Genomic DNA, 22,748 nt, shown 5'->3' with positions numbered 1-22,748 from the left:
GACTGAATGCAATCTGTGGATAATCCATGTAGGCCGCTGAGCAGGAGTTCCATGTCGTTTCACCGATTGTTTCACCAGTTGATTGGCATCGATGGAGGTTCAGATAGTGAAGAGATCAAGGATCACTTCCTTTGGGGGAGGAGAGCTCATACTCCCCCCATTCAAAGGAACTAGTCTCCACGAGCAGAAGCCCTGGCGACGTAGCCTCCCATCCAGCTTGCCTGTGATGGAAGTAGTCTACTTGAGAGAGAGAGTGAGCAGCTTGCTGCTGCATTTTCGATGCTATGCCCAGTAACAGTTGCTCTCGAGGCCATCGCGGAATGTAGCCTCGACACCATCATTGTGCGTAGCTAGCTCAGTACCATCTATGCTCTTGATGCCATCGAGATATGGGGCCGCCATGGAGGCCATCGGGCATGTTGGCCACCGATGCCATTCGTTGCCGCTTTCGACGAGGTTGAGCACCATTAATGAGGCACTGGGATCACCATTGAGCGCCCTGGTCATCTTCGAGGCCATCGACCGCCGAGGCTCTTAAGAGCTCTCAAGTGCCACTGAAGCCCTTGGGCGACAAGGGTTTCAGCCTTGGATAAATCGAGTGCCGAAGTCGCCATCCACTCAAGGCACCTGGGATGCCGAAGCATCCAGGCACAGTGGTCCGGTTCCCTCCAGGCTCTTTGCGGTGTCCTAACAGGGCACAGAGGGGCATCCTGCTGTCCCGTCACTGGCCTGTGGCTATTGGGCACCATGGATACTGACTATCTTGTAGCCTGAGCCTCTAGGATTGGGGCGTATGAGAGGCTCCACCTAGATTTGTGCACCATCGGTGCTACTGAGCGCTAGTGAGGCTATTGTCAGCCATAGCCACTGATGAGGGACACTATCGAGCTTGCAGCATTGACGCCCTCGAATGGATAAGTGAGCCAAGGGGAACCGAATGATGATACTGGCAGTCATCAGTTCCTTTGAACACAGATAAGAGGAGTCAGAACCATGTTGGGGCTGCAGAGCATCTGCCTGCAGACTCCTCTGGCATCCTTGGTTGCCGCTTGTCCATAGATGCCTTCGAGCACTGGGGTCTCTTCGGAGCCGTTGGACTATCAATGTCCATGGGTGTCTGTGGCACCGGGGATGGCGCTATATACCGTCAACTGAATAAGGCACGGTCAAGTGCCGCCGAAGCTCTGGGTGCAGCATCTTTTGGTGCCCTTGATGTGATCCATCGTTGGTAAGCGCAAGAGTGCTATTGGCCCTATGGGCACCATCACCACAGTAGGCACCAGTGGACATGGTTGGATGCCGCAGGACACTACTACAGGGCACCATGGGCACCGTTGATTGCCTTGGACTTCACTGCTGCCGTTCCATGAGAGAAACAGCAGTAAGCCATTCCCGACGCAATTTCAAGGGCTATGTCCAGCCTCTTGGAGTGTTATCAGATACTGCAAGGGATGACACCATAGAATGCCACCCACCACTATGCCATAACCAGAGCCCCAGTGGTACTGGGGATGTCATAGTCACACTTTTCCTATTCACTCCACTGGAAGATAGTGTGACATTGGAGCACAGCATGCTCGGTCAAATATCGCAGGGCATCTGCTCCAAGCACCTCGGATGATGGCAGGCGGCATTCTCCCTGTCTATGCAGTATTCAGCCATGTCAGGGTTCTGCCATCATCATGTCAAGGTATCAGCCTCATCAGTTCTGCACCACAAATTGCTGGAGAGCACTGGTGAGGAAGGCGTCATCACATACTCTGTGATTGCATTTTGGCAGCGTGCAGTCAGTGACTCTTAACAGGTGGTGCTCAGTCTTCGCTGTGCAATGGGATTCTACCCACAAGCACAGTTAGTGATTTCATAGGTGGGCCGCCATCCGTAATATTGGGATACTACTTTATGAGTACTAGTCAGTATGCTTTTACAATGGAAGACTCTATTCTTCCAGTTGCCCTCTACTGTATGGGGTGTGTTTCCCTTGTGGCTAGCACAACAGGTTGTGCAACACAGCCACAGAACTGACTTAGGACTGCATTCCTGGTCGAACTCTTAGGGGAGTAAACACCAGGAGGGTAATGTCAGGAGTCTTCTCCTTCCTCAGAAGAGGAATATGTCTTTTTGACCCCTCCCAGGTCACAAATCCCCTTTGTGGGGAAGCCCCTCGGCCTCCGTCCCTTGCAGATTATCGCCGAACTGGAGTCTCGATTCTTTGAATCGGTGCCTCTCCTTGTAGGCCAGAACTGGGGTATAGCAGCAGCAGTCATTGGATCATTTTTCCTGGGGACCCTTCATTGATTACCATGGTGGCCTACCCCATCTGAGGGTAGCTGCCAGTGGCAGATTGGTTGCTTCTGAATCTCAGTGATCAGTGATTGTAACTCAGCTCTCAACTGGAGAGTTGAAAGGTTCTTCGGGATTGGAAGGCCTCAATTCCCATTGCTTTCCTGACCCTTCAGAAAGGGGAGATTCAACGGGGTTCCAGGGCAACCCTTATGGGATCCCCTCTGGTCTTCCTGTTGTCCACCCCTACAAAGGGTGTCCCTCATTCTCCATTTCCCAGAGGAGGGATGTCACTGCTTCTGACTGGTGGTTGATCTCTGTTCCTTGCAGGCTCTGAGAGCCAGTCAAACGGTAGCACTCTCCTTAGGTCGTCCTAAAGCACAACAGGTCCATTTTGCGAGGGAACCATTCCAGAGTAGCTCCCCAGTGAAGATTAGGGGTTTCTCTCATTCAAAATTCACCTTTGATATCTGCTGAGCTTATTGGGCATTTTTTGATAAGGACCACTATTGCCAGTCATTCTCACCTCAGGGGATGGAACAGTTCCCCTAAGAGGAAAGGCTGAAGAGATTAGGGCTGTTCAGCTTGGAGAAGAGACAGGCTGAGGGGGGATATGATAGAGGTCTTTAAGATCATGAGAGGTCTTGAACAAGTAGATGTGAATCAGTTATTTACACTTTCGAATAATAGAAGGACTAGGGGGCATTCCATGAAGTTAGCAAGTAATACATTTAAGACTAATAGGAGCAAATACTTTTTCACTCAATGCACAATAAAGCTCTGGAATTTGTTGCCAGAGGATGTGGTTAGTGTAGCTGGGTTCAAAAAAGGTTTAGATAAGTTCTTGGAGGAGAAGTCCATTAACGGTTTTTAATCAAGTTTACTTAGGGAATAGCCACTGCTATTAATTGCATCAGTAGCATGGGATCTTCTTAGTGTTTGGGTAATTGCCAGGTTCTAGTGGCCTGGTTTGGCCTCTGTTGGAAACAGGATGCTGGGCTTGATGTACCCTTGGTCTGACCCAGCATGGCAGTTTCTTATTTTCTTACCTCAGTGAGGAGGGTTCTAGTCCATCTAATTGGCAAGTGTGTCTTTCAAACTATCACCATATCCATGGCTGAGGGAGTTGGGGGAACCCGCAATGGAGGTACCCCAGCTTACTGTCTCTTGGAGTGTTTCTGGATGTATTTCCTGGGGAGATTCGCTCTTAGTTTCCGCTGTTTCAAGCAGGCTGAGGGCTCTGTCTCTGGAATCAGTAGTAAGTTATTCGCTTGGGGTTGAGATATACAACCTAGGGATTTGTTCTTACCTAGGCAGTCCTGCGGTCTGCCTCCTTGTGTTTTTCGTTCCTTCTGACTTCCAATTGAAATGTCAAGGGGAGGGGGAGGAAAGGCTAGGGTATTCGTGGTATATCTTAGTGTATACCTGCAGGGAGAGATACACCACCTTTCCCTATATTTTTGACAAGTTCTGGCCAGTACTGCTGTTAGTTTTTCTCACATCATTAAGTTGTCCAAAGTGCCTTCCTGCTCACCTGAACTATCTTGTAGACAGTATGGATAGCCCTACCCTTGATAGGGTGCAGTGTGGGCGAGCCTCAGACTTAACTTATCTCCCTTCTCAGGTGTTTGGGCTAATGATCCCATTCAGGGATTGCCTTTCATCCCCTGAAACTCTAGATGCTGTCCTGCATATTTGGTGCTTTGGCTTGTAGGGTCTGTCACAGACCCTGCTGTTGTTGCTGATTATTCTTCCAAGCATTGCTAGGGTTTTTCTGCCCATTGTGCCTATTAGCCAAACATGGGCACACTTCACAAAGCGGGGAGTAGCTGGCTTGTTACGGCGGTTACTACCCCAAACCAAATGTGCCTGATACTTCACTTTCGATGCATATCCAGCATAGCTCTCTGCTTCAACGGCAGGGGAGAAGAAAAAACTGATACTTCACGCATATCCAGCATAGCTCTCTGCTTCAACGGCAGGGGAGAAGAAAAACAACCAATAAGGGCTGTATAACATAGTCTGGGTTAAAACAAATAAGCATGGGTGTAGCTTGCTTATTGCGGCGGTTACTACCCCTACTACCCCCTAACTAATCAAGCTAGATATTTCACTTGGATGCAGCTCCATCACTGCTCTCTACATTAATGGTGGGGGAGGAAGGGAAATAGAACCAAGAGCTAAAAGAAACAGATAAGTATGAGAGAAAAAATGTGTGAAGCTTGCTGGGCAGACTGGATGGGCCGTTTGGTCTTCTTCTGCCGTCATTTCTATGTTTCTATGTTTCTATGTTTCTGCAGAGGCATTCTGTCCTTCGGATGCCAGTGGACCACAATTTCTTTCTGGGGAGCTCTCAGGCCTGTTGGTTTTTTGGTTGTCTTGTAACAACAAAGGAAACTATGCGGTCTTCGTCCAAGAGTTCTTCTCTTGTTTACATCTCTAAACTTTTTCTTGTATCCAGGAGGTTCTAAACCTACTATTGTATCAGGGTTTCCTGATCCAAAACCCTGCTTGTAATGTTTTCCGTGATGTGGAGTATGTTTCTTGCTGGCACTCGCATCGTTCCTCTGCCTTAGGTGCCCCTGCTACACATAGGGATTTTGTGTGTCAGTCGTTTCTATGGTTTCCTCTTTATAGAACTCAACTCTTTTGTGGGTCGGCTGCCTGTTATGCGCCAAACACGCTTATGACGCTTATCCACGGGTACAAGAATGCTGTACTTAGATTTTGTAGAAAGTATAATTTTTTATTGAGCAATATAAGTATTCTTGGGAGATGCTGGATGCCATTTCTCTGACAAACTGACTAACCAGTATCTCATCTGTATATATGAACTGATCCCTCTTATATAGGTCAGAAATTCTTAAGTTGTCATGTCAACAGCATGATAGAGTATCCCTACATTACCCTGACCAGTTCTCCAAGTTGGGGCCCATTTATCATCACTCTTTAGATAATCCTTTGTTCTGTTAAAATCTTGCTGGTTCAGGGCAATTGTTACATCTTAGGCTGTGCTTACAGATGCCCCTGTAATGACATTCTAGCCTGAGGTTCTGACCGTTGCCTTCTGCTCTTGTGACCCTATAATTAGGCATCACAAATTGTCGCCAGCTTCAACTGCTGTCCAGGTGTCCTTGGAATTCCTTCAGGTCAGGCTCAGTAGGGCATTCAAAGTTCATATAGCCAGAAAGGCTAAGATAGCAGAGGATTCTGGGTCAGTTGCCATCTCCGTGTTGGCTCAAGCTCAGGCACACATATGCCTCACAGGCAAAAGGGAGAGATTTGGTGCTTTCAGCATGGTGCAGTTTCCTGCTTTGTCCTGCTCAGACAGTCTATAGCTTGGGAATCACCCATATGTGAGGACTACCATCCTGCTTGTCCTTGGAGAAAGTAGATTTGCTTACCTGTAACAGGTGTTCTCCGAGGACAGCAGGATGTTGGTCCTCACGAAACCCACTTGCCTCCCTTTCTCCATGTATTAGCTCTATCATGGACTGAGGGATGGGGGGGGAGGGGCAGGGTGATGACTATAGCTGCACGTGCTCAGTAGGGCATGTTTGAAAGTTATAGATCTTTGAGATCAAAGTTCCGGACCAGTGTTTCATCTAATGATGTCACCATGTGTGAGGACTAACATCCTGCTGTCCTCAGAGAACACCTGTTACAGGCAAGCAATTCTGCTACATTCATTTTAGCATGAATGGGATAGACTGCTTTGAATAAGATGATGAAGCAATCTTGGAAGTAAGTAGGCATCTCCCCCAATAGAGTAGGTAGGTATTTAGTTTATATATTGCTTTCATTTATTAAATATAGAAATAACAGCAGAAAAGGACCGAATGATCTATCCAGTCTGCCCAGGAAGTTTATGGTAATATCTACTGTGCCTTGTTGGTTACCCCCATGCTTATCAGTTTCCCACACCATAAAAGTCAGGGCCCTCGTTGGTTGCTGTTTGAATCCAATTTCCCGTTATGTCTTGCCATTGAAGCAGAAAGCAATGTTTGAATTGCATCAACAGTTTCAAGGCTTATTGGTTAAGGGTAGTAACTGCCATATCAGCAAGTTACCCGCATACTTGTTTCACCAGACCGTAAAAGTCAGGGCCCTTTTTGGTCGCTGTATGAATCCAGTTCCCCTTTTCCCCCTGTCGAAGCAGAGAGCAGTGATGGAGTTGCATCAGCAGTATCAAGGCTTATTGGTTAAAGGGTAGTAACTGCTGCACCAGCAAGTTACTCCATGCACTTTTTTCTTCATTTCCATTCTTTAGCTTTTAGAGATCCACAATATTTATCCCATGCAATTTTGAATTCTTTCACTGTTTTGGTTTTCACCACCTCCTCTGGAAGAGCATTCCAGGCATCTACCACCCTCTCCATGAATAAATATTTTCTGACGTTGGTTCTGAGATATCCTCCCTGGAGTTTCATTTCATGACTTCTAGTTCTACTGATTTCTTTCCAATGGAAAAGGTTTGATGTTTGTACATCATTAAAACCTTTCAGGTATCTGAAGGTCTGTATCATATCACCCTGTCCTCCTCTCTTCCAGGGTATGCATATTCATATCCTTCATCTTCTGGCTTTAGCTATAGTCTTGTCATTGCTTCGCTATCTTCAGTTCGCAAGAGACTATGACCCCAAGATCCCGTTCTTGGTCCATGCACATCAGCCTCCTCCCCCCCCCCCTCCCAATCACATTCAGCTGTTTTGGATTCCCACATCCCAGATGCATGCCTCTGCATTTCTTGGCATTGAATCCCAGCTGCCAAATCTTCAACCACTCTTCAAGCTTTTTTAAATCACTTTTTATTCTCTCTACTCCTTCAGGCGTGTCCACTCCATTGCAGATCTTGATATCATCTGAAAAGAGACAAACTTTACCATCATTTCACAGTGTTGCTCACAAAGATATTCAGCTGTCTCTTCAGAGTAGGATCCATTTACCATTACACACTGTCTCCTATCAGTCAACCAGTTTATAATCCATGCCACCACTTTGGTGCTCACTCCAAAGCTACTCATTTTGTTCACAAGCCTCATATGAGGGATTATATCAAAATCTTTGCTGAAATCCAAGTAGATGAGGTCAAGTGCTCTTCTTCAATCCAATTCTCTAGTCACCCAATCAAAAAAATCAATCATATTTGTCTGACAGGACCTTCCTTTGGTGAATCCATGCTGCCTTGGGTTCAGCAACTTACTGGATTGTAGATAATTCAGTAGCCTTTCTTTCAGCAGGGTCTCCATTAATTTTCCCACCATTGAGGTGATGTTAACTGGCCTATAGTTTCCAATCTCCTCTCTGCTATCACTTTATGAAGTGGGACCATAACCACTCTTCTACAATCTTGTGCACCACTCCCATTTCCATGGATCTATTGAACAGGTTATTTAGCGGACCTGCCAGGACATCTCTGAGTTCTCTTAGCATTCTGGGATGTACCTCATCCAGCCCCATGGACTTATCCACATTCAGTTTTCCTAGCTCTTCCCATACATACTTTTCTGTAAAAGGAATTGTGTCTAGCCTATTTCCTTCTATGGTCTTGTCAACCAGGAACGGCCCTTCTCCAGGGTTTTCTTTGGTGAACACTGAACTGAAGTGTTTGTTTAATATTTCCACCATTTCCTTGTCTGTCTCAACACATTGCTCCTCGTCTCCTTTAAATTTCACTATACCACTTCGGGCTTTCCTTTTTTCTCTTATATATCTGAAAAATGTTTTGTCACCTCTCTTTGGGGCCGATGCAATACAGTGCGCTCAGCCAAGCGCAGTGTATAACCCGCACTCCGACGCGGGTTAAATGGGTACTAATCCACCCAATGCAATAGGGGGATTAGCGCCTATTAAACCCACGTCGGACGCGGAGTGAATGTAATAGCGCTCATCACATGCAAATGCGGAGTGAATGAGGCTATTACTCATTCACTCCGCATACAGAAAAATAAATGTGCATCTCAGACACACATTTATCGCTCAGCTAATAATGCCTGCCTGGAGCAGGCGTTAATAGCTGAGCACAGGTAAAAGAAGAACAGAAAAGCAGAAAAAACTGCTTTTCTTAAGTAAAAAATAAAAATAAAAATAACTCGGAAGACTGATGACGGTCGGTTTTCATAACCGGCCGTCTGTCAGTAATGAAAACGGACGCCACACTTTATATTGCATCGGCCCTATATCTCTTGGGCAATCCTTTCTTCCGCTTGATCTTTTGCTTTTCTCATTTCTTTCTTCGTCTCTCTCATTTTCACTAGTATTTTCCCTGTGTTCCTCCTTTTGGAATCCTTTATACTTCTTGAACGCTGATCTTTTTGCTTTAATTTTTGCAGCCACCACCTTTGAGAATCAAATTGGTTTCTTTTTCTTTGAGCTTTTGTTTACTTTTCTAACATATAGATTTGTTGCATTTGTAACAGCTCCTTTTAATTTAGCCCACTGTTGTTCCACCTTGCCCATTTTCTCCCAGTCTTCTAGTTCTTCCTTCAGGTACATCCCCATTTTGTCAAAGTTTATATATTTGAAATTCAAAACTCGGGACTTCGTGTGACTTCTTTGTATCTTATTCTCAATATAAAATCATACTATCTGATGATCACTTGTAATCAGGTGGGCACCTGTTCAGACATTAGAGACATTATCCCCATTTGTGACACTAAGTCAAGTATCACACCCTCCCTCATGGGATCCATTTCCATTTGAGCATAGCCCCTTGGAGAGGGCATCCATTATCTCTCTGCTTTTCATAGATTCCGCTGAAGAAATGCCAGCCTACATCCTGTTTGATTAAAATCTCCAATGAGCAACACTTTCTCCCTTCTTTCCCATCTTTTCAGTCTTTGATCAGATCTCTCTCCAGCTCGTCTGTCTGAATAGGAGGCCTGTAGACTACACCGATGTAAATGGAAGCACCATCTTCTTTTTTTACGCCGTGGTGTCGGGCCATTGTTGATGACATTGTTGCAAGGCGCTGGCAGGCTGGAGATAATGGGTCAGATTGAAGAGGGGGAGGGCAGGAAAAAATCTGTCATCGGGCTGAGTTTGGCCCACAGGCCGTAGTTTGCCTACCCCTGTCTTAGCATCAGGTTTGTATCAATGGAATATTGACACCAAACATTGCTTGAAGACATCGATGCCAGGATCCAAGAACAGGGATATTGCAGCTGCTACTGTCTTTCCTCCCAAACAGTTTCATCAGAGGGGAGCTCAGCCTCCCATGCTGAGACTCAGCTGTGGCAGTTTTCAAGGGTCTATACCATTACCATCATTACATTCTGAGCCATACAGCATTGGTCAGGGAAGCCTCTCTCTTCCTGTACAGCAGCATTTTGTTCTCAGGCCCAGGGATTAATCTCATTCACTTAGTGAAGTGTGCATTAGATGTTTGTGCAATACCAAGCTTCAGCCCCAGTATATATTTTGGGATATGAGGAGTCCTAGGTTTCTGACTGTGTTTAGGAAGTTTTTCTGAAGACAAGGATTCTACAGGCCTCCTTTTACAACCCAGTTATCCATATACAAGATCCTTTCCCTGTTTTTGTGCAGAGGATGACTAACGCCATCTCATTTGAACTGGAGGTAGAAATTGAGACAGGACACTTTTACTCAGTTTCCTTAAGTACTTTAGAGTGCCTAAAGAGCTGTAAGCGCCCATCTACCAGCTCCTCCAGGATATACAGAAGTGAATATGAAAATCCCACTTATTGTACTTCCTGTTGATAAGGCAAGCACCAAATACTGTGTCCATATAGCTCCTGAATTCAACAAGGTTCAGTCACCACACCTATCTGTGGTAGTTGAATCCACCCCGAAAACGGCCAGGAAGTCGAAGGTTCATTCCTCAATGTCTGCAGAAGAACGTACTTCATCAAATCTGTGGTTGGCTCCTTCATAGTGTCTTACCAGATCTTTATGATCTGGCACAAAACTTCTCCGAGTTTCTCCTTTCAGAGAAATAAAAAGTGTTTGTTTATCTGTTGAGCAAAGTGAGAAATGGAGGAAGCATCAGGTCAGGTCAATCCTCAGTGCTTTAAAAACTGCATCAAGAGTCTCTACCATGGTCATTCGTACACGCATACTCTTTCATGGCTGCAAGCTTCAGCCGAAGGAAAGATGTGCAGGATAGGCTTGCAGACATGCCCTGAAACAGGGAGAATCTCTTTGGAGATAAAGTTAAGGAAGCAGTGGATCTCATAAAAGATCACTCTGCAAGTTTTAAATTCTCTCCACTGCCCACTTTCATCCATCTTCCTCTTCAAAGACGTTCCAGAGTGCACCACAGAGGAGATTGTTTTTTATTCAGAAAAGAGCTTCTCTTCCATTCACTCACTCTCCTAGGTAACAGAGTTGAAAACATTGCTCTGGATTCTACTTGGTAAGCCTGCCCAAAACCATGCATGGGTTTTTGACTGGGTCCAAAGCACATACCCAGTATTCCAGTCTCTGTGCCAAATCTGTTTGGGGGGAGGGGGGGGAGGGTAGGCTGAGGCTTTACAGAAACTATTGGTTCCTTATAAGCTCAGATGGATGCTACAGATCATATGTATTGGGAATCCTTCCAAATTGCCCACCAAAGGAATAGTCTCATTCCTCTTTTCACAGGAACTGCTTAAAATGAAGCCACTCTCCTTCTTGCAGACCATAGGACCAAAATCTCCACCTTTTCACCACAGGAGAAAAGGTGGAGATTTTCCTCCAGTTGCTTCCTCATACCCAAGGAAACTGGTGGATACCTAGACCTATGTACTATGAACAGATTTTTCCTAAACAACAAGATGATTTCCTTGTGCGCCATTATTCCCTTTCAAACAAAGGAGCCATCCCTTACTCTACTTCCGCCATTGCTGCACAGGTCGTCACAACTCCTGCCTACAGTACCTGAATGTAATCCACTTTGAAGCGCTGAAAAATAAAGTGCGAAAAGCAGAATATAACTAAATAAATAAAATAATAAGAGAGATGATGTTGATGGCAGGGCTGTTGTGGCTTCATGGGGCCCAGGGCAATCACCCTGATTTCGCCTCCTCTGTCCCTTAAGGACAGCCTGCTTTCAGAATCAAGGACTTGTTTCATCCCAGCATCCAGCCGGCATAGCCTGGAAAGGAAAATGATTAGTTTGGATTCTTCGATAAGGTATCTCAGGTCCTTCAGGCAATTAGAAAGGAAACCACCAGCAGATCTTATGGTTTTAAATGTAGTTGATTTGCATGTCATATGAGTGCAAGGCTCTAAATCCCTCCTCTTGCCCCTAAATCCCTCCTCTGCTTGATGTCTACATCTGAGTCAGGCCTCATAACCAGGCCTGTAAGGATACACCTCACTATGGGCCTGTGATTCACTAAGCATTTTTCCTATAGAGATAGAATGGGAGAAAGCCCTTAGTGAATCAGGCCCTATGATTGGTGCCTATCACCAGGAAATAGAAAGAAATACCATCTCTTTCCAGTCTTTCTTTGTCAGATTTACGTGGAGCTTGCTTCAACTAAAATATTCCAGCAAGCTATGGGCTATGTCATGGGGCCTCAATATGGTTCTTAGGCAGCTGATGAAAGCCTGCTTTGAGCCTTTGAACTCCTGTGGGCTTACGTATACATACAAAGAGGCTCATTACTAGTAAATTTTATGGAAATAAAATATCATGTCTTGCCTAAAAATACTGCTTTATTTTCCTGAAAATTTGCTGCAACTCAAGAGTTGTAGCTAGTTTTTCCTTGGAGTATTGGGATGCTAATGCACTTACTGATGTTCCTGAAAAGTTTCATAAAGGGGGCATAACTTGTATTGCAACTGGCCAGCAGAATTTTGATTTGAGATAGTACCAGGCTCGGAGCCTAGAGGGTGCTCAGGGCCCCACTAGGCCATCAGATCTTAGATGAATGCCTGGAGGGGATGGGTATTATTTTGAAAAGGGGTATAACGGGGAAGAGGGAGGGGCATTTTCCGTGAGAGATAAAACTCTTTTTTTAGGGCATCTGTTACCTTAGGGCTGCCTCTAGAAGCAGCAGGGATCTCACAAGACCCCTGGGGGGAGGGGGGGTGTCGATTGAGCTACTGTGACCCTTTAACAAGATGGTGATTCCAAGTGAAGGGGCTGGCATCATGTAGCTTTTAAGGCCTTTTAACGTGTGGTATTTTATTAAGGGGAAATATTGAGCGGTTTCCTAAGCTTTAGTATCTCCAGGGGAAAATACTGCGACTTAGTAAATGATCCCTTTAGATTGTAAGCCTTCTGGAGCATGAAAATCTAAAATGTAACTTGCCTTATGAAAGGGATTGAATTGGCAAGTAATCAAATCTAAATCCCTAGCTAGGGAGTCTCATCGCTGCAGCTCATTGCACCTGTTTATAATAGGAGAACATTTGGTCACTTAGCTGTAATTGATGTATCTCATAGCAGTGACATGATTCCCACAGCCAACTTGACTACCATTTGGGAGTAGTTTTATTACCATTTATGTTAATGCTCATCAAGTCTGGTGTATGCTGAGAGAGTTTCTAAGAAATCTGCCAAAGAATCCTCCAGATTGACATGCAGCAATATCATATGACCAATCTGGTTGACTTATTGCACTGCTGGCATCAAAGAACACCAATTATAGATAAGCGCTTGCACTTTGGTTGGCCACCTAGCCATTGTAAAATTAATTTGTAGATTCAGTATTTGGAAATTGTAACACTGATGATGACCAGCCATCAACCAGCTTCAGGAGGCTTCCACTGAGGATGAAAGCCTGCCAAAAGCTGTTTAAAAAATCATAATTAATGGGGTGTTTGGAGAGGGGCTATGGAGGTGCTTTAAAAAGTTATTCCTTTTACTTATAACATAGTAGCAGGCATTATTATCGTTAGATGCTCTTGCTTTTGACTTGAAACATTCACCTATTAATAAGAGCATTTATCTCTTGATCGTGTGCTTTCATGGGAAGTAATGCTTAATTACTGGATTGAATGGTATTTACATCTTTTGTTTGTAATTTCCCTGATGGAATTGTTTGTGCACTGGCTGCAGATCACTTTGTCCATTTGCTGAAGCAAAGATCCAGTTCTTGTTTTATGGATATACTTTAATTCAGTATTTCAATTATTAGGTTAAACATCTAACACTTCAGCTTGAACAAGAGACAAATAAGAGGATGATGATACAGAATGATCTGAAGGTGCAAGCCGTTGAGTCGGACAACTTGAAGGGTTCAGAGAAGCAGCTAAAACATGAGATCAATACATTGCTAGAAGCTAAGAGATTGTTGGAATTTGAACTGGGTCAGCTAACTAAGTAAGTGTCCAGCAGAATAAAAAATGGTCCTGTTTCCATAGTTATGTAGAGGTCCATATTCAACTACTGAGCAACTAGATAAGTTAGCCGGATACACCTATCTGTCTAACTTAACCAGGATATTCAGTGGCGCGCTAGCACCACAGAATCTACCTGGCTATCTTAAAAATTACAGTCAATCAAATTGGTCCTAAAAGTCCTGTCAATGCCTTCCTCAGGGGATTGTTAATCTGCATAAATGTATAACAGGTCCTCTCCATGCATCTTGTTTGTTCAGAGCGTCCTCTCTAGCCGTGCCTTTGTTTCGAAATGGCTCTGAACAAACAAGATGCATGGAGAGGACCTGTTATACATTTAATCAGAATAACAATCCCCTGAGGAAGGACGGTTTGTTAGAAATGTGGACGCTTTGGGATTGTTTATAAGTATTCGGGACTTGTAGCAGAGTTCATGTTTTATATTGAAAGGTGTGAAATAAGAATAACAAAAATATATATGTATAAAAAAGGTGGATGCCATTCGTTTTGAAAGAATTTGGGACTTCAGAAAATTAAGAAAAATATGGAGGTGGTTGAAAGTTGATTATACAAGTATCACAGTGCTGGGGCACTAATAATTATATGAAACTTACAACCCCTTCTAAAAAAAAATTTTCATAAATATAAGACTCTTTTTCAGTATAAAATAATTTTTAAAAAAAGACATCAAAGAATATGAGAGCCAGAGGTTTCTGGTGAGGCAAAAAAATTTCTTTTGAAATCATGTTTAAAATAATTAGTGATTTAACATAGCGGTGACGGGATTTTTAGGTCCAATTTGATTGATTGTATGTGAATATCACTGCCAGTGATAGAGTGAATTAGGTATCTTAAAAATTAGCCAGCTAGGTAAATCCATCTAACTTTAGACCTATCTGCCGCAAGGCCAGAGTTTGCCGTTTAGCTTCACCAGCTAACTTCACTCCTCCCCGGACCGCCTGCCCCTGGAACACTCCCGACATATCCAGCTAAATTCTAGCCGGATAAGTTGCCGAATATCACAGCTAAACCATTTAGATGGATAACTTTTCAGTAATCCATCTAAATGACTTTAGAATATCTACCCCCATAATGGTTTTATTTTCACTTGAAATTTGTTTTACAATAACAAAAAATGTACATAGATTGAGACAGTTATAGATTTAAAAAAGATATGTGCAGTGTTCATTTCCTGATGTAGTGATCATTTTTGGAACAAAATTTAGACAGAAAAAAAGATTGATTTATAAAAAGGAATGAAAGTGCTGGTTAACATGAGAGAGAGACTTTTGAGCCAAGTATTTTTATTTTAAAATAGACTTGAAATCATTCAACTAATATATTTTGAGATTAATTTTTCAGAGAACAAATTGATAGTTTCTTTCCATAAGCAATACTTTCTGACAGACAAGAGAAAAACATGAGATGGCTGCCAAATGCCTGAGACACACGAAATTTAAACAAAACTGCAAGAAGCAGTAGCTACTTGTAGTTGTAAGGAGAGGTGCAGAATTTGATAAAGATGTAGTAGTGCTGTCACAGCCAGATGTATCACACTGAGCCTCAGAGTATCATACAATCTTTGAAGAGTTCAGGATATATATTAATAGCACAAATTTGACTGAAGCATGGAGTTAGCTTGAGAAGATAATTCAGTAGTCTGAGCTAGCAAAAATGGGATTTGTTTTATGGAAAACAGACTGGAAATATTTGTAGAGGAGCATGGCAAAACACCAGATAGTATTACTAAAAAAAAAACAGGCTATTATTTTGATCTGTATTTCAGATTCCTTTTCCTTTAGAAAGTAATCATTGCCTTGATCAGTATTGGCAGAAGTTGAATACCTATTTGTCAATATTCTTTCTCAGAGATGAAATATCATTCACCTTGTACATACATTAGTTGTATGTATGCATGCATATGCAAATAGAAAATGTGAGTTTAAAAAACTCCCCGATTTTCCTAGTGATATTTAAAAAAACATTTTTTTGACCTACCAGTTTCTTCCGTTGTCATGCAATGGCTGATTCCCTCCATCCCAGGACTTGTGAATGCTTCTTCTGCAGCATCCCAAGCCTTTGCCGACCCGAGGAACAGAAGGCCTGAGCTGGGAATCAAGATCACACAAAGTAGTAGAACAAGGAACTGCCACTGAGCTCCTGGGCAGGCCCCTGCATAATTCTGTTTTATAGAAGCTGTTGATTGTAATGTAGCCAATGTGTGTGGTGACTGTGTGCTGTTTTTTCTTCTTTATAGACAATATAGAGGAAATGAAGGGCAGATGCGAGAACTCCAAGATCAGCTTGAAGCCGAACAGTATTTCTCTGTAAGTGGCTAGATTTTGGTAATGCGTATTTTTCACTTGAGTAACACATTAGGCATTTTGGCAAATAACCATTAGATTCTTATGCTGTCCATTGGTTAAGGACTGTTTTTCTTCACAGTAAACTGTCATTTTCAGGATTGTGAATCAGATGATTAATTTGTAGGAAAAGTACAGTGTTTTTCTGTTTCAGGACTACCTCAAATAGCCTCTCATCCTTGTCTACTACCATTACTTCCAGCATTTTTCTGAAATCTTTAGCAACCTCAGAAGTGTTCATTTCATATTACCAGAACTGTAACTGTCTTTAAAAGTGAATTTCCTAGCATGTAGCTGATGGACTCAGAACCAATGGGAATAGTGTACTCGTGCCAGCAGTTGGAGACGGATCAGATTTCAATCTGACGTCAGCCCCTAGTACATATACCCCTGCAGGAAGTGCAGATCCTCAGTATTTTCCATCTCCATAGCAGTTAGGAGCTATCTGCACACTCTCAGAGCATTGGAACCAAATTTAAAGAAGAAAATTCTACTGAAGACGAGCCCCGCTCTCCTGCGGTGATACCCTCGGGTCCCTCCCCCAGTCGAGATTCCCGAGGTGATTTCCGTGGTCCCTTGGAGGTGAGCCTCGGTCCAGCGGCCAAATTGCGGCGGGACCTAGCCCCCGAAGGATCGGGCGCGGCATAGAGGCAGCCTCGGTCCGGTGGCCCAATCGCAGCGAGGACTTACAGCCCCCGAGCGAGAGGAGTTTGGGCGCGGCTGAGAGGCAGCGGGTGCACCCTCAAAAGCGGCGGTGAAGGTAGTTGCCCTCTCCCCCCACAGCCGGAGACCGCCTGGGTCGAGACCGGGAAGCGCCGAAGATAAGGTAAGGTATAAATCTTTACTTGTGCCGGTCTCCGAGGATTGAGGACGAGCACAGGCCATCGGCCGAAGCCAGCGCCACCGGGTTGATCCGCCCTAGCTAGCAGGGCCAGACCCCGGCATTTCCAAGGGCCTACCCACGTGGAGACCCTCCGAGGTAGTCGCCATCTTGCCCGCATGGTCGCCAACTTGGCCTTAATCTCGCCGTTCACATCGCCGCCCGGCCGAGCGCTCAAAATTTACCTGTGCGCAAAAACCTACTTCTGCGCGTAAGTTATACGCACAAGAACACTTGGACACATAAGCGGCGCGCGCAAGTCCCGGTCGCACGGACTACGCGCATTCGACTTCCCGCGCGCACATCCCGGGTTAAGCGCTCAGATACGCGCTCAAACCCCGGTTAAGCGCACAGATACGCGCACAACCTCCACGCACGCGGCCAGGCGCTCTGGAGCGAAACATGTATGCGCAGGCAACCTCGACACCTCCAATAACTGAAGTAAAATCCCTGGGCCTCTGCTCAGCATGCCACCTCAGGGCCGCCCAGAGCCAGGAAGCCGATGCCTTATGCACCCAATGCGAGGAGGCCCTGGGAGATCCACCACAGGCTCAGCCTCGCCCAGGGCCGGGGACTAGCTCTTCAGGGCCTCCCTGGAGCTAGCAACCCCCAGCGGGGCTCCCTCTCAGCCGGAGGCTCCCAGGGAAGCAGCGCCACTCAATGTGGACCCCTCGTCTATTTCTTGGGTGGAACTCTTCAAGGGAATTCACGCCTTTGTCCAAATGCAAATGGATTCCCGGGCGGACCAACCGCATACGTCGCAGGAGGACCCCTATGCCCCAGGCCCCTCAAGACCTAGGCATAGGCCTTTACCGCCAAGTATAGAAACATAGAAACATAGAAACATAGAAACATAGAAATGACGGCAGAAGAAGACCAAACGGCCCATCCAGTCTGCCCAGCAAGCTTCACACATTTTTTCTCTCATACTTATCTGTTTCTTTTAGCTCTTGGTTCTATTTCCCTTCCTCCCCCACCATTAATATAGAGAGCAGTGATGGAGCTGCATCCAAGTGAAATATCAAGCTTGATTAGTTAGGGGGTAGTAGGGGTAGTAACCGCCGCAATAAGCAAGCTACACCCATGCTTATTTGTTTTAACCCAGACTATGTTATACAGCCCTTATTGGTTGTTTTTCTTCTCCCCTGCCGTTGAAGCAGAGAGCTATGCTGGATATGCATCTAAAGTGAAGTATCAGGCACATTTGGTTTGGGGTAGTAACCGCCGTAACAAGCCAGCTACTCCCCGCTTTGTGAGTGTGAATCCTTTTTTCTTCTCCCCTGCCGTTGAAGCTATGCTGGGTATGCGTGAAGTATCAGTTTTTCTTTTCCCCTGCCGTTGGAGCAGAGAGCTATGCTGGATGTGCATCGAAAGTGAAGTATCAGGCACATTTGGTTTGGGGTAGTAACCGCCGTAACAAGCCAGCTACTCCCAGCTTTGTGAGTGCAAATCCTTTTTTCCACATTTCCTCTTGCTGTTGAAGCTTAGAGTGATGTTGGAGTCACAGTAACCATGTGTATGTTTATTGAATAAGGGTATTGTGTCCAGGCAGTAGCCATCATTCTGGCGAGTCACCCACTCTTCATTGGCGGCCTCTTGACTTTATGGATCCACAGTGTTTATCCCACGCACCTTTGAAGTCCTTCACAGTTCTGGTCTTCACCACTTCCTCCGGAAGGGCATTCCAGGCATCCACCACCCTCTCCGTGAAGAAATACTTCCTGACATTGGTTCTGAATCTTCCTCCCTGGAGCTTCAAATCGTGACCCCTGGTTCTGCTGATTTTTTTCTTATGGTAAAGGTTTGTCGTTGCCTTTGGATCATTAAAACCTTTCAAGTATCTGAAAGTCTGTATCATATCTCCTCTGCTCCTCCTTTCCTCCAGGGTGTACATATTTAGATTCTTCAATCTCTCCTCGTACGTCATCCGATGAAGATCCTCCACCTTCCTGGTCGCCCTTCTCTGTACCGCTTCCATCTTGTCTTTGTCTTTTTGTAGATACGGTCTCCAGAACTGAACACAGTACTCCAGGTGAGGCCTCACCAAGGACCTGTACAAGGGAATAATCACTTCCCTTTTCTTACTCGATATTCCTCTCTCTATGCAGCCCAGCATTCTTCTGGCTTTTGCTATCGCCTTGTCGCATTGTTTCGCAGACTTCATATCATTAGACACTATCACCCCAAGGTCCCTCTCCTGCTCCGTGCACATCAGCCTTTCCCCCCCCATCGAATACAGTTCATTCGGATTTCCACTCCCCATATGCATGACTTTGCACTTCTTGGCATTGAATCTCAGCTGCCATATCTTCGACCACTCTTCCAGTTTCCTTAGATCCCGTCTCATTCTCTCCACTCCTTCCGGTGTGTCCACTCTGTTGCAGATCTTAGTGTCATCCGCAAAAAGACAAACCTTACCTTCTATCCCGTCCGCAATGTCGCTCACAAAGATATTGAACAGGACCGGTCCCAACACCGATCCTTGCGGTACACCACTTAAAAACCGCTCTCTCTTCAGAGAAGGTTCCATTTACCATCACACATTGTCTTCTGTCCGTCAACCAATTTGCAATCCAGGTCACCACCTCGGCACTCACTCCCAAGCTTCTCGTTTATTGACCAGTCTCCTGTGCGGAACCGTATCAAAAGCTTTGCTGAAATCCAAGTATATGATATCGAGTGCTCTTCCTCGATCCAATTCCTTGGTTACCCAGTCAAAAAAGTCAATCAGATTTGTTTGACAGGATCTTCCCCTGGTGAATCCATGTTGCCTCTGGTCCATCAATTCTCCAGACTGTAGATAGTTCACTATTCTCTCTTTCAGCAGTGACTCCATTACTTTTTCCCACCACCGAAGTGAGGCTAACCGGTCTGTAGTTGCCAGCCTCCTCCCTGTTCCCACTCTTGTGAAGCGGGACCACCACCGCTCTTCTCCAATCACTCGGCACCACTCCCGTTTCAAGGGATCTATTGAACAGGTCACACAGCGGACCCGCCAGAACATCTCTGAGCTCCCTCAATATCCTTGGATGAATCCATCAGGCCCCATGGCTTTGTCCACTTAAGGTTCTTTAGCTCTTTCCCACACATTTTCTACTGTAAAAGGATTTTCATCTATTCCATTTCCTTCCAGTTTCTTGTTGTGTAGAGATGGTCCTTCTCCAGGGTCTTCTTTAGTGAACACAGAGCTGAAGTATTCGTTTAATATTTCTGCCATTTCTTCGTCTCTCTCCACACATTGATCATTATCACCTTTCAATTTCACTATACCACTTTGGACCTTTCTCTTTTCGCTGATGTATCTGAAAAATGTTTTGTCACCATTTTTTATCTCCTTGGCAATCCTCTCTTCCGCTTGACTTTTTGCCAACTTGATTAATTTCTTTGTCTCCCTCAGTTGAATCAAATATTCTTCTTTGTGTTCCTCCCTTTGGGATCTTTTATATTTCTTGAATGCTGTTCTTTTAGCTTTAATTTTGTCAGCCACCTCCTTTGAGAACCAGATAGGTTTCAATTTTCTTTTGCTTTTCTTTACATTTCTAACATATAGAGTAGTTGCCTTGGTGATTGCTCGTTTTAGATTGGTCCACTGCTGCTCCACATCTCTCTCGTTCTCCCATCCTTTTAGTTCTTCCTCCAGGTACTTACCCATTTCCTCAAAGTCCGTGTTTTTGAACTGTAAAACTCGGGTCTTTGTGGTTCTTTTCCCTATTCTTTTAGTGATATTAAACCATACCGTTTGATGATCACTGGTGCTGAGGTGGGTGCCCACCTGGACATCGGAGACATTATCTCCATTAGTGAGCACTAAGTCGAGTATAGTTCCTTCTCTCGTGGGTTCCAACACCATTTGTTTGAACAAAGATACTTGCATGGCATCCACTATTGCTCTACTATTTTTAGTTTCTGCAGATGGGATTTTCCAGTCTACATCTGGCATATTAAAGTCACCCACGATCACCACTTCTCCCTTCTTACCTATCTTTTGGATGTCTTCAACCAGATCTCTGTCCAGCTCTTCCTTTTGGTTTGGAGGCCTGTAAACCACTCCAATATAAATGGATGCTCCGTCATCTTTTTTTAGGTCGACCCATATTGCTTCTTCCTTGCCCCAACTTCCTTGCAGCTCAGATGCTTGGATGTTGTTTCTGATATAAAGAGCCACACCTCCCCCTTTTCTATCCTCTCTGTCTTTCCTTAACAAGTTATAGCCTGGTATTGTTGTATCCCAATCATGAGATTCTGTGAACCATGTCTCTGTGATAGCAACAATGTCCAATTCTGCCTCAGCCATTAGGGCCTGCAGATCTGGGATTTTATTTCCCAAACTATGAGCATTTGTGGTCATAGCCTTCCAGGTACTCTCTTTAAGGTTGTTGCTTTTCCTGGACTCCTTATGAGATTTTATTTGAGATTTGTTATTCACTTCACTCTTTCCTTTTGCAGTTGTGCCACTGTTGACAGAGTTATCCATCTCAATTAGATTTTTCTTTTGGTTATGGATCTTGAAATTCTGCATGCATTGTGTTTGTTTTCTCTTTTCTGGTAACACTTCAATGTTTTTCTCAAGAACTTCTTCAGTTTCTAATATAGAGAAGGCTTTTTGTTCTTTTTGCATTTGGTACATTGTGTGTCTCCTCATCACAGGTCTAATTCTACCAGAGCCCACTGTATTCCTGGATTTTAAATAATTTCTTAATGACCTGTTTGAGTGGGAGGGTGTACCTGTTGGCTGTCCATCTGTCAAGAATGGGTGACTGTGGGTCCTACCTGAGCCTAATGAATCCCTTTTTCTTGACTTCTGGTTTCTCTGTGATGTTGGGGAATTATTTTCTGAGTAATGCAATGTGGGTGTAATTCTTGTAATTGAAGCTAATTGAGCTTTAACCTCATTCAGCTCCTTTTTCAAGGAAGATAGTTGTGCACAAATTGGGCAAGCTCTAAGTTTCCAGATGCTTTCCCTCAGAATAAAGGCTCCACAGCAGTTACATTGGATAATCCTCATTTTGGTAAGTTTTGACATTTGATGAATAGCAATTATGGAAATACTAATTTACCTTGTTGCCATTTATGAATCTAGGCAGGTTATATAAGAAACACAAACCTAGGGGTGGGTGGGTAGAGGGGTAGGGTGGGAGGGTGTTAAACACCTTCGGGGGCACGGACACCTAGGAAGAAGAAGTCGAACCCCTAGAAGAAGGAGAACTCCCCCCGGGGACAGAACCCCACTGAACCATGAGACGGTTCTTCACAAGGGAGGAGCTCCCGGATCTGGTCTCCCAGTGCCTGGCGGAACTGGCGATTCCGGATTCAGAAACCCAGGGGGATCCCGAGGAAAACCCATTTCTGGAAGGCCTTCGACAGACCTCCCACCATTTCCCGCTCTTGCGAGCCGCGCAACAGGTAATTGACCTGGAATGGAACACCCCAGAGTCTGCCTTTAAAGGGGGGCGGGCCTTGGCCAGCTTGTACCCCCTGGATCCAGCAACCAAAGACATGCTCGCTTGCCCAAGAGTGGATGCCATGGTCTGCGCAGTCTCCAAACGCACCACCATTCCGGTAGAGGGAGGAGCAGCACTCAAGGACACGCATGACCGGCAGCTGGAAGCCATGTTTAAACAGTCATTTGACATGGCCACTATGTCTCTTCAGGTTGCGGTCTGCTGCACCGTGGTGACACGTGCCTGCTTATCCCAGGCCAGGAAGGCACCCCGGGAGATATCCTGGACCCAGTGCTATCCTTTCTAACGGACGCAGCCTCAGACCTCGTACGCACAGCGGCCAGAGGAGTATCATCAGCGGTGGCGGCCAGGAGACAGCTCTGGCTCAGAAGCTGGTCGGCCGACCCATCTTCCAAAACACGCCTCACAAGGATGCCCTTCAAAGGAACACTTCTGTTCGGCAGCGATTTAGAAAAGATGGCAGGCAAATGG

The 22,748-nt window shown here is 44.9% G+C and overlaps 1 protein-coding gene across 1 annotated transcript in view; it reads left to right on the top strand.

Moving 5' to 3' along the window:
- Positions 1-22,748, top strand: part of ROCK1 (Rho associated coiled-coil containing protein kinase 1) — a 491,909-nt gene that overhangs the window by 385,542 nt on the left and 83,619 nt on the right. The window contains 2 exon segments of the mRNA XM_029591102.1: positions 13,371-13,555; positions 15,830-15,899. Of these exon segments, the coding sequence (XP_029446962.1) occupies positions 13,371-13,555; positions 15,830-15,899 (255 nt within the window).

The sequence above is a fragment of the Rhinatrema bivittatum genome, chromosome 2 (genome assembly GCF_901001135.1).
Source record: "Rhinatrema bivittatum chromosome 2, aRhiBiv1.1, whole genome shotgun sequence".
In the NCBI taxonomy this organism is placed as follows: domain Eukaryota; kingdom Metazoa; phylum Chordata; class Amphibia; order Gymnophiona; family Rhinatrematidae; genus Rhinatrema; species Rhinatrema bivittatum.
The sequence above is the reverse complement of the archived record's forward strand: the minus strand, read 5'-3'. Positions and strand labels throughout refer to the sequence as shown.